The 11,709-nt window shown below is 44.7% G+C and overlaps 1 protein-coding gene across 1 annotated transcript; it reads right to left on the reverse strand.

Annotated features, from left to right (window-relative positions):
- Window positions 1-3,117: 3,117 nt before the first annotated feature.
- CTXN1 (cortexin 1) lies at window positions 3,118-4,121 on the reverse strand. Its single transcript, XM_029585996.1, has one exon. It carries the CDS (start codon window positions 4,061-4,063, stop codon window positions 3,800-3,802), a length of 264 nt encoding a protein of 87 aa, XP_029441856.1. The 5' UTR covers window positions 4,064-4,121; the 3' UTR covers window positions 3,118-3,799.
- Window positions 4,122-11,709: the final 7,588 nt, after the last annotated feature.

Consider the following 11,709-nt stretch of genomic DNA (forward strand, 5'->3'; position numbering starts at 1 on the left):
AATTTCTCTGCACACAGTACTCAGAGCTTGGGATTACCTGCAACTATTAGGGAGCAAGGTGACCACATTGGATCTCATGCCATGTGTGAAAGCGCACATGTATCCTCTGCACTTTTCTTTGCTTTCTCGATGGTTCCCTTACATACAAGACTACAAAGTCAGTCAGTGGAGACTTTTGTAGTGGTTGACTCCATTAAACGATCAGAAGAGAATGAGGTTTGAACGTCCTTCCTGGGTATTTCTAACAAAGGCAATCCTGATAAGTTGGGGTGCCACTGCCAGGATCAAAGAGCTCAGGGACTCTGGAGTCCAGAAGAGGCCTCATGGTCCATCAATAGGCTGGATACCAGAGCTATTAGGTCAGCACTGCTTCACTTCCTGCCAGTGGCGAATGATAAAGAAATCCGAGCCCTTTCTGACAACGCCACAGTAATGACTTGCGTCAACAAACAGAAAGGCACCAGAAGCCAATGGCTGGTCAGGGAGGCAGGTGCCCAATTTAGGTGGGCACAAAAGAATCTACTGCTACAAATCTCATCATCTCACACTGTGGGACTGGTCAATGTTTAGGCCAGTTTTTCTCAGCAGAAACAGATTGGACCCCACAGAGTGAAAACTCAGCCAGGAGGCTTTTTAGAAGAAAATAAATCACTTGGGGTGGATTTTCAAAGGGTTACGCTCCTGCGTGCGCTGAGCCCATTTTGCATAGGCCCGGCGATGCGCGCAAGCCCCGGGACACGTGTATGTCCCGGGGCTTGGAAAAGGGGGCAGGGCGTAGGCAGGGGCAGTCCGGGGGCGGGGCTGGAGCCTCTAGGCACAGCGGCCATTTGCCACTGTGCCCGGGATCGCGGGCCGCCCATCGGCCTGCACGCGCAACCTAATCCTGCCCGGAGACAGGCGCAACTTCTAAGTTAAAGGTAAGGGGGAGGCAGAAGGAAAGTTCCCTCCGAGGCTGCTCCAATTTCGGAGCAGCCTCGGAGGGAACGGAGGAAGGCTGTGTGGCTCGGCGTGCGCAAGTTGCACAATTGTGCACCCCCTTGCTTGCGCCGACCCTGGATTTTATAACATGCGCGCGGCTTTCCTCTTAGGGAAAGAATTAAAAAGAAACTTTTTTTTTTTTTTTGCTGCTCCCCCAGCCAAGCTCAACCAAAGCCCCTTCACGGACTTGGGCTCGCACTTCTGCCCGCAGCCAGAGACCTGGCCCAGGGTCTGATCCAGAATCCAGTGTGGAAGTGCTGCACCACTCAGTGCTACCATCTGCTGGAGGCAGACGATACTGGCTTCCTGCTGCTTAGCCCCACCCCTAAGCAGTGGCTGTGATGTCACACAGGAAGAATCAGTATTGTCATCTTCCATCTGCTGGTACGGGGAATCAATCCACTCGTCAAGGACTGCACTACTGAAGCAGGACAAGATGGAATTATTCTTCTTTCTTACTCTGTCCTGTTACTCCTCATTAACCCAAAAGGTTTGGGATGGTATTTTCTTGCGGGTGGATCCTTTTTAGATGTCTTATTTCCTGTTATTTGCAGGTTATGTTTCATGACTTTGACATAGGACTATTGGCTTTTGCTGGAATTGCATCATGGTAACAACCGACGAGGTGTGTCCTCTCGCCATCTGCTGTTCGGGAAAGTAAAGCCCTGTGTCTGGACTGGTGTAGCAGGATTCAAGGAAAGGATATTATTAAGTGAGTTACTGTGTGTCCAATATGGAGAAATTTAACAGCTGTGTAAAGGCGTTGATGCGGCATAAGTCTGAAACTTGTAAGCCGAGGTGCCAACTTCATTCTGCCCATGATCCAACTCAACAGACACATCCATGGCTTAGATATGTTTCTGATACCCAGAACACCAGATACCCAGTGAGCTTAATATGCTTTGCCTCCTACTCTAGTCAAGCTGCTACTGGCCAGAGGTGGCAAGTAAAAGCTGATTCGGTCTCCAGTTCTCGAAAAAAGAGTTCCATTAAGAGGTCAGTTTTCACAGGGTTTAGGTTCCCAATTTTGAGAGTTAGGCACCTAATTTTGCCCCTTTGAAAACTAACTAGGGCTGAGTACTTACATGTAGGACATATTTTCATTAGACACCTAAATTTAGATGCATAAAATGTGGATAGGGCCCGGCTGCTCAGCATCAATTTCTAGTTCTAGGCTCCTAATGTAAGCAAATAAACAGCAGGCCTGACATTAGGTGTCTCCGTTTTAGGAACCTAAGTTAGACACATTTTCATGCTTAATTTTAGCTGAAATTTTGCCAAACATTAGTTCCCTAAAACTGAAGCGCCTGGTTAAGGTGCTCAGCTTCCTTTGAAAATCAGCCTCAGACTTCAGATTTTGGCTCTCATGATGTCCAATACTGCAAAGTAAGAATCAGCATCCAGTCCCATACTCTAACCCATTTCTGTTACGTATCTAATGTCTTGTCTACTACCTAATGAATAAAGCACTTGGGGATTGAGTGCATATAAAACTCTTTCTAAACAGACATCTGAGCAACATTCACATCACACACTAGAAACAGATATTTTTTTTTTAACAATACCTTAAGAAAAAAACTGTCTTATGGTTACAGAAAAGGCAGATTCTCTTTCTGAGGTTTCACAGCAATCGGTTGGCTACCAGGAGTTCGATATGCAAAAGCCATTTAGATGGATAACCGAAACGTGTTCCGCCTAAATGGCAAAGCGGCGATATTCTTCGCTGAATGCGGGCCACGTAAATTGGGTTGTGGGCCGGAGGCATTTCCGGAAGGAGCGGAGTTGGCCGCATAAGTTATGCCGCTAACTCTGGTCACGCCGCAGGGCTGTCCTAAAGTTAGCAGGATATACTTATCTGGCTGACTTTAAATCTGGGTATATTCAGCGGCGTTGCTGAACATACCCAACTAACTAGCCCCTAATTAGGTGCTCCGGAGCATAATATCAGCCCCCATACGAGTACTTGTTACCCAGCACAGCTGGAGCAGGTCCTGGTTTTACCCTACTGTACTGAAGGTGTTAGCTCTGAAGGAAAGCAGAGATTACAAATCTATGGCATGCAGTCGGGGAGGGGAGGGGATATTTTAAATCTGGACTTGCTCAGTCTGTGCTGGGTGATGTGCAGTCCTCCAGCAACCCTAGCCCCCCCCCCCCCCCCCCCGGACTAATCATCTGACAGCCAGAGAAAGACGGCACAAAGAACGAGAAACCTGAGAGATCCGAAAAAAGGGACCACAAGCAGCTGTAGGCGTGGGAGAGGAGTTGGTACGGGCACAGCAAGCATGTGCCTTTGCTCCTTCAAGTTAGGGAGCGTCTAAGTAACACTTTGGTCAGCAACTCACAATCACCCCCTCCTCCGGCGCTATTTCTGAGAGCCATTAAAAGGAGCGGGAGTACAGAAACGTAGGTCTGACTTAAAAATATAGAGAGTCCTCCTCCTTCACTCCCCAAGTAAGCCAGTCTAGAAAAAACTGGATTTAGGTACGGAAGCTTAATGCCCAGTCTTTGGTCAAGAGGTTCCAGCATTTAAGGTAAAGATGACTCAACAGCTTTGTCAGCTCCGTAGCCAGGGCTTTAAGAAATGTTCCTCTAGCTTCTCCCCGCCCCTTCAACCTGCGTCTCAAACGTGTCCTTCAAGGCAGCTCTTGAAAGCTGGCCAAGCCTTTATTCCAGTAGACCTGGAACGTCCTCAGAACCGACAAGCCTCACACCATTTGCGACTACCAAACAGACCCTAGACAACGGCTTTCTCATATCTGCAGCCAAGCTGGTCAAGAGGCAGCTGTGCAATCTCTTCCCCTTTCTTTTTTGTTGTCAGAGTTTACACTAAGGCATAGTCGAATTGTCCCCTCTCCAGTCCTTCCTTGTGATCAGTCCAGGAGGAGGCTGGCATCCGGCTGTAGGGGTCCAGGAGTATGCGGAAGCAGCGCACCATCAGTATCACCAGGAACACCAGCAGGAATACCACCATGGCGAAGACCGTCTTCTGCTCGGAGTCCATCCCCATGCTGTTTGCCGGACGGTCCAGCAGGGTGGGGGACAGCAACAGGTCATAATCCGTGCTGTACTCCGTGTTCATGGTCATCGCCTATAGCGCGTGGCCACCTCTGGCCTTCCAAAGGCTTTAGCTAAGGCAAACAAGCAGTCTTCTGAAAAGGAAAGAAACAGAAAGGTAGGCAATGGATAAATATTTCAAATTCAGCTATTACGTAAATCATCCTTTATATATGTAATTGGTTAGGTGCACTAGTTGGACAGGGGCGGTGTCATTCTCAAAAAAAAAAAAGTCATACTTGCCCATTAACTTCTGGGACATGTGGTGATTGATTTTGTTTGCTTAGGTTGTCCTGTCCGTATCCCACCCAAACCAGTCCCCTTAGGATTGTTAATTAAAGAAGAAATCCAATGAAAATGATGTTGATGTTTTATGCATTTACCAGGGAGAAAAGTACACATGATGTTCCACCTGCGCTGAGAAATACACATGGTGTACCCAATACTCAAGCTTAATTGCTTATTTAATTTAACTGGATATCCGGTTAATATAAACGGAATATTCAGCAGCACAGCTACGCTGCTGGAGATCCACGTATAAGTCTCTACTAGTTCGGATAAGTTATATCCTGCTAAGATACACAGCAGGCCTACCTTATCCGAATTATTCAATTAACTTAATTGGATAAGTCTGAATATCGGCACTTATTGGGTAAAATTAACTGGATATGTAGTGCCGCCCCGATCTGCCCATTGACTATCTGGTTATTTACTTAGCTGGATATGTAACTTGTCTGGCTAAGTGGCAACTGCTGCTGAACATAGCCGGATATTCAGCATCCGGATAAATAGAGTTTCAGTATTGGCCCCAGTGTGTCCGGTGCAGCACAGTGGGAAAGTACAGATAGTGTTATACATAGAAACGACGGCAGAAGAAGACCAAAACGGCCCATCCAGTCTGCCCAGCAAGTTTTGCACTTTTTTTTTCTCATATTTATCTGTTACTCTTGGCTCTTAGTAACCTTTTGGTTCTATTTCCCTTCCACCCCCACCATTAATGTAGAGAGCAGTGTTGGAGCTGCATCTAATTCTAAGTGAAATATCTAGCTTAATTAGTTAGGGGTAGTAACCACCGCAATAAGCAAGCTACACCCATGCTTATTTGTTTACCCAGACTATGTAATTCAGTCCTTGTTGGTTGTTGTCTGTATATAGATCCACTTTTCTTCATTCCCCCTGCCATTGAAGCAGAGAGCTATGCTGGATATGGGTGGAGTATCAGACTTTCTCCCCTGCCGTTGAAGCAGAGAGCTATGCTGGATATGCGACTCATGCTGTAAGTCTGCTGTCAGAGGAGTGATGGTGCCCGGAAAGATGCTGTTTTGTGTTTTCCCCTGTCATTTTTGACAGACTTTTCCACTATTGATAAATAATAAGATTATAGATTGATAATAGATAGTCACAGCCTTAAGAGATCACATTAAAGTGCTTGTGAGCCATCGTTTTATTCCTTCTTAGGTTTTGTGTGTGTCCCTTTTCTCTATAATTCACTAAAATTGCTAGCAATGTTAAGCCTCAGGTGTCTTACATAGTTGGAAAGGTTATCTTAAAAGGAAAGATTGTTTTAAGGATAAAAAAAATATTTCTCCAGTTTCAGCATTTTGTGCATTGGAGCCCACTGGGAATAAAACACAAACACCATTTAATCTGAGAGCTGAAGTCGTGCTTTAACGTGGCCCGGTCTGAACTCTGAACTCCAGCATAGCTGAGCCCACAGTCCCTTTCCGTTCATGAGTCCCACACAGAACAGTCTCTCCAGCCTCATCTAATCTGTGCATCGGTGCAGCCGCACAATCTCCGGAGCGTCACTCTATCTTCGCTCCTTTGTCTAGAAAGCCAGGTATTCACTGGGCAGCAGCTAAAAATAGCTTGGGCTTAAATCAATGCAAAAGATCCAATGCTCGGGAGTGTCAGCTACTGACGTCTCTCGGCCTAAGAGCAGGCCGGCTCTTTATAAATCAATGCTTCTGTTTGATAATGTCACCCACGGCAATGGTTTTCAACCTGATCTTCAGGAACTGTCTGCTTTTTATGTAAAACTGTCCGGTTTTTCCAATCTGGCCATACACAGAAAAAGAAATTTGATTGAATTTAATTCATGGCGCTCAGGGGCAGAGCAAGGATTACCTCCCTCAAGGTTCCTCTCCCATCTCCTCCTGCCCTTGCATTTCTGTCTCTCTCTCTCTCTCTCTCTCTCACACTCCTCCTCTTTTGTTTAGCTTCTTCTCTCTCTCCTCCCACCTCCATATCTTCAGTCTTCTTCTTCCTTCTCAGGAGGAGTACTGTTTTTCAGAATATCCACAATGAATACCTGTATGCATTTGCTAGGTATTCTGCAAACTAGATGGTTCATGCAGGTCCCAAGGATCAGGCTGAGAAAAGTTAAACCTATGTGCAGAGGGGGCCTAACCAACGTCCGCCGGGCTGCTGCTGCTGGTTGGCTTCAGTTTTTTCAGACTGATCCAGTCGTATTCTGGAAAGAGAAGGGGATTCCACACCACCACAGCCCACAGTTCCACCCTGGTGCTCCTTTTCTGACATATTTTAACTAAAAGAACATCTCAGATTCAGGGGATTGGGGCTTTTATTAATGAAGATTTACAACCATCTGAGCTTCATTTGGTGCCAAAAGTCCAGTAATGGCGCTCTCTGTAATTACTTTGGATAAAGGCAATGAAAATCTGATTTCTTGGAAACCGCCTCTAGCTGTGTCAGTAACTTGGCAATTAACAATTTAATGACCAGCGGGAGAGAGTGGGCAGCTACGGCCCCAGATCTGTAACTTATCTTAAACTCCTCTCTCTTCAACAAACTGCGTGGAATTGTCTATCAAAGCCAGAAAGATCTCACCCCTGCCGCCTCCTTCAGAGAACCTCAAGGTTCATCATGCACGGAGACCGAGAGCGTTGGAAGTAAAATTCTTCAGATCTTCTCGAGAGAGGCACAACACGGTTAGCAATGCCTCAAGGAACGGCTCCCTTACGTAAAAAAGGCTAAACAGCTTAGGGCTTTTCAGCTTAGAGAAGAAAGAAAGGGGATAAGATAGAGGTTTATATAAACTCAAAAGTGAGGTGGAACAGGTAAATGGAAAATGATTATTTTCCCTTTCAAATAATACTAGGACTAGGGGGGATTTAAAACGAATCAGAGAGTTACTTTTATTCACTCAACACACAGTCAAGCTGTGGAACTTGTTATCAGAGAATGTGGTCAAGATATTTGGCAAAGGGGGTTTGGACAAGGTCCTGTGTGAAAGATCCATGAATAATTATTAGCCGGGTGGCTACTGTGTAGGATTAAACTAAAAGATCAACATGACTTGGGTCTGATTCCCAGGACAGGTCTTCTGCTGCACGGGCCAGCCAGTGCTGGGGATGGTGCAGAGGCAGCACTCACAGCCCCCAGGGGAGACAGTCCCAGTCCCCTATACAAAATAGGGAGAGAAAAAATCCCTGCCCAGTTGCAAATACAAGCTCATGGCACTGTTGTTTATTAAAGATTTATTCTAATTGATCTGGAAGCCCATATAAGAAGGAGGAGGAGGAGAAAACTCCCAGGTCTAACCCTCCTCAAAACAAAAACACCGTAGCTGATACCTTTTCAATTGAATTAAATGAAAACGTCTGTGAGCAGCTTTTCAGAGCTCTGCCCACCTCAGTTCTTGAACGTGAAAGTACCACCATGGTCTTTGCACATTTCCATGGATCATTGTTTTTTTACCTTCCTGCGGGTGCAGAAATTGAAATCCCTGGGAAGAGAGGCATTCTTCTGAAACCATGCACAAAAGGCCTGATTTGCAATTGCAGGGGAGGTTTGGAACGTTTTCTCGTTTTCGCTCCAAAGGAGCGAAGGGGGTGACAAAAGAAGGATACAATTACATGTATAAGGTTTTTCTCTTTGGGGTTATTGTTTTATCTGCTTATGCTCTCCAATACAGGGAATGCTGGAAAGAGTTGTGTAAAAGGGATCGAGGTCCGTCTGTAGGGCCCAAGAACTCGCCCAAAAGGAAAGGAAATGTACCAAATCTGGCATGAAGCTAGAACACATTTACATCTCAGACGAGTTTCAAAACCAGAAAACATCCGCTCTGTATCTTCAGAGAAACGAGCCTTCAAGCAAAAATCCCTATTGCTTTTCTCTGGGAGAAAACTGCATGAGGCCTGGCTTTGGGGATATTTTCCTGCATTGATTTGTAAAAAGGGGGGGGGGGGGGGTGGGAGGGATTGGGAGGAAGGGTGGTGGGAGAGTGTGATTGGGGCATACGGGGTTGTGTGCATGGGGAGATAAGGGCTGTGTGTAGTGCGGGTGGTTTTTTGAGTGGATAAGGAGTTGTGTGGGAGGGAGCAGTTGCGTTTGTGGCTTGTAGGACATATTATTTCGAGGGCTGTGTGTTTGAAAGCAGAGATGGAGGTGAGGGAGTGGGGGTTTGTATGTGTGCACGGGGGGGTGTAGGCATATATAGGGTGTAAGTGGGTGCATGTAAGTGATGTGGGGTCGATGCGTGTGTTCAGGACGGTACATGTTGGGAGGGGGGGAGATGTACAGCAGGCTTGTGTGTAAGGGGAGGATGTAGCTGCTGAGGTGTGGTTGAGGCCATGTGTGTGTGTGGAGAGGGTGAAGCTGCATCATTTATTTCCCCTGTCATTTTTTTTGGGGGGGGGGTGTTGGGGTGTGGGAAGGTCTAGGAAGATATGAGATGTGGGTATATGTAAGGAGTGGGCAACGTGGTGGGCTGGGTACATTGGAAGCGCCTTTTTGTGCCATTCTCTGCCAGCTTTTTTTCCTTTTCTTTGCCTGTGTTGCTTTGTGGTAAAGTACTGGCAGGGCGAAGGGGGTGAGGAGAAAATATTATTTTTAACTCTATAGAAATGTTCATGCATACAAATTGGAGAAAATTCTTTTTCAATCAATGCACAATTAAGCTCTGGAATTTGTTGCTGAAGGATGTGGTTAGGACAGTTAGTGTGGCTGGGTTTGAAACAGGTTTGGATAAGTTCCTGTTGGAATAGTCCATAAACTGCTATTAATCAAGTTGACTTAAGGAATAGCTCCCATTAGTAGCATGGGATCTATTTAATGTTTGGGTACTTGCCAGGTTCTTATGGCCTGGATTGGCCACTGTTGGAAACAGGATGCTGGGCTTGATGGACCCTTGGTCTGACTCAGTATGGCAAGTTCTCATGTTCTTGATGTATACACCTCTTCCCTCAACCCACACCAAATCTCAGGCTCATCACAATTCAAAAGTTCCCAGGTATGGCATTTGCAGAGAAGTGAGCGGATGAGGAAAAAGGCTGGAGGAGGGGTTTTCTGTTTCAAACTACATACAAACATCATAACCGGAAACAGTGTCCTCCAAAGTGGGTTGAGTGCTGATTTTGTTCATTTAAGCAAAAAAAAAAAATGATTGGGTTGGAACTCAGAAAACTAACTTGCTAATAAGGAGAAATATCTAGCTGACAAGACATATTGGACGTTTGGCAAAGAAATCCAGTGAGAGACTAAGCAGTGAAATATGTTTAGAAAGTGGGCAAAAGGGTCAGTCTGGTGTGTGGGAAGAGGCACCTGTTGTGCAAAGGTCTTTAGCTAACCGGAGCCATGAGCCCTGTACTAAGGTAGTTGTTGTGTGAGTCTTGGGTGTTAGTGCTGTTATGATATGGCAGGTTTGCTATAAAGTTTGAATGTATTTTTTGGCAGCGTTTTATAGTGCATCACAATGTGTCTGTTAGCAAAGGGAATTTGCTTTGCTGTTATTGAGATCTAGAACCTTGTTTAATATAATTAAAAGCCACATAACTCAAGAGAAGGAAAAAAAATATCATCATGCCTTAAAGACATGCACTCCCTTTTGAATCACTATTGCTTAACATGGTAGAGATTGTTAATCAGTTGAGTAGAGGTTAAGGGACTCATTTTTGGGATCTAGGTCACACTTATATTTACTTATTTGCAGAACCCCCAGAGTTTCCTGCAGTAGAGTTTTCAAGATTCTGCTGCAAGAGTTACAAAATTCTGTGGCAGATGTTTTCAAAATTCTATTGACAATTATGTGGCAAATTTGCATAATTTTACATAAAGAGCCACAACCATCTATGCAAAAAAAAGTCACAGTGTTTGCTTTAAAACAATATATAAACTATATAGAAATAGAAAATGTACCAAATTAAAAAATTTGTGTGAAAGTGTGTGAGAGAGAGAGAGAGCACCTAAAAGGGTTGTATGGTAGTTAGCTATTTATGCTACTATAGGAGGCCCACCAAGTAACTCGAGGTGAGGTTTAGGTAGTAGTGTAGGGGTTAGGGGCCACTTTGACATTCAAAGTGAGACGTATGAACAGTACCCTATTGTGAAGATTTGATGTCCTTCAGAGTGAGAAAACTCACGCAACGATGAGATTTGTACAATATTCTCTCATCCTAGCTTGATGGAGTCCATCAATCTAGGTTGAGAGAACATTGTACAAATTATATCAAGCTAGGTTGAGAGAACATTGTACAAATCTCATCGTTGTGTGAGTCCATGAAGCGAGAACATTGTACAAATCACATCAAGCTAGGTTGAGAGAACATTGCGCTCTCTCTCTCTCTCAAAATACAATGATCTTTTTATGATTTCTTGAGAAAAGTCCTTGTCCTTCCAAGTATATGAGCTTATGTATACTGAAAATGGCCTCAGTCAGCATCATAGTTTGTTATACTATTAATTACACAGAAAAATATGTACATATAATGGGCAATTGTCATTGTAAGTGTTACATAAATTGGACGAATGAGCAAACTAGATGGGCCATATGATCTTTTTTTGTTGTCACGTTTCCACATTTCTATGTAAGAGAAGCATTTAAAGGGTTGTTTGCTTTCGGAAGCTTTTAAATTGATTTATAACCTTTTCAGCACTATTTTAGACTTTATTGACATTTTTTTTTTCCAAAAGGAAATAGCTTTAGCAAGAGGTGATAAATCCTGATCTCCTTATGCAAGTGAAGTCAAGGGTTAGATTCTAATGGAGCCAAAGAGCTTTAATAAGCTGTCCACTTCTTATGATTTGCTAGTCATTATGGAAGCAAAGCTGATCTTTATTAGTTATTGTCAGTAACTTGAGCTTGCTCTTACCTTGTGATCTATGTTTTTTGCAATATGTCTGTTTTTAATGTTTTTTATGTTTTTTAACGTATATTCTATTATGAATGTTCTGATGTAAACCATTTTGGATTTAGTGGGAAACAAGATTTTTAAATAAATGAATAAATAAATAAGGGGTTGAATTAACACAAGTTTGAAACTTGTCAATGGTAGTGTTAGTCATCAAGGCTTCTATGAATTGAAACAATATCTTCTCAGTCAGCTGTGGAACCTGTTGTGCTCGGGAGTGGACCCTTGTCCTGGAGCAGTGGAGAACTGCTCCCTGGTAGGGACCAGGAAGCAACTGCCCCCAGGGGGTGGAGCACTGGAGGAGACAGAGGCTAGGATGAGCTTCACCACTGGAAGCCTGAGGTCCCCCCAGGAGGAGCCCTTAGGGACCCGGGCTGCTTGGAAGGTGGGCCTCGCGGGAAGTCTGGCGTGCCCACAGACAGAAGGGGAGCGGGGTCAGGTTCGAGACTGGAGGTCAGGTGGAATAACGAGGACCAGACTTAGCGTAGGTGATGACAAGGCTAGGAACAGAGCCAGAATCTAGAGA

Source organism: Rhinatrema bivittatum, unplaced genomic scaffold (genome assembly GCF_901001135.1).
Source record: "Rhinatrema bivittatum unplaced genomic scaffold, aRhiBiv1.1, whole genome shotgun sequence".
NCBI lineage: Eukaryota > Metazoa > Chordata > Amphibia > Gymnophiona > Rhinatrematidae > Rhinatrema > Rhinatrema bivittatum.

Excerpts from the sequence above, each read along its gene's own strand:
- CTXN1 (XM_029585996.1), bottom strand. The coding sequence starts at position 4,063 with ATGACCATGAACACGGAGTACAGCACGGATTATGACCTGTTGCTGTCC.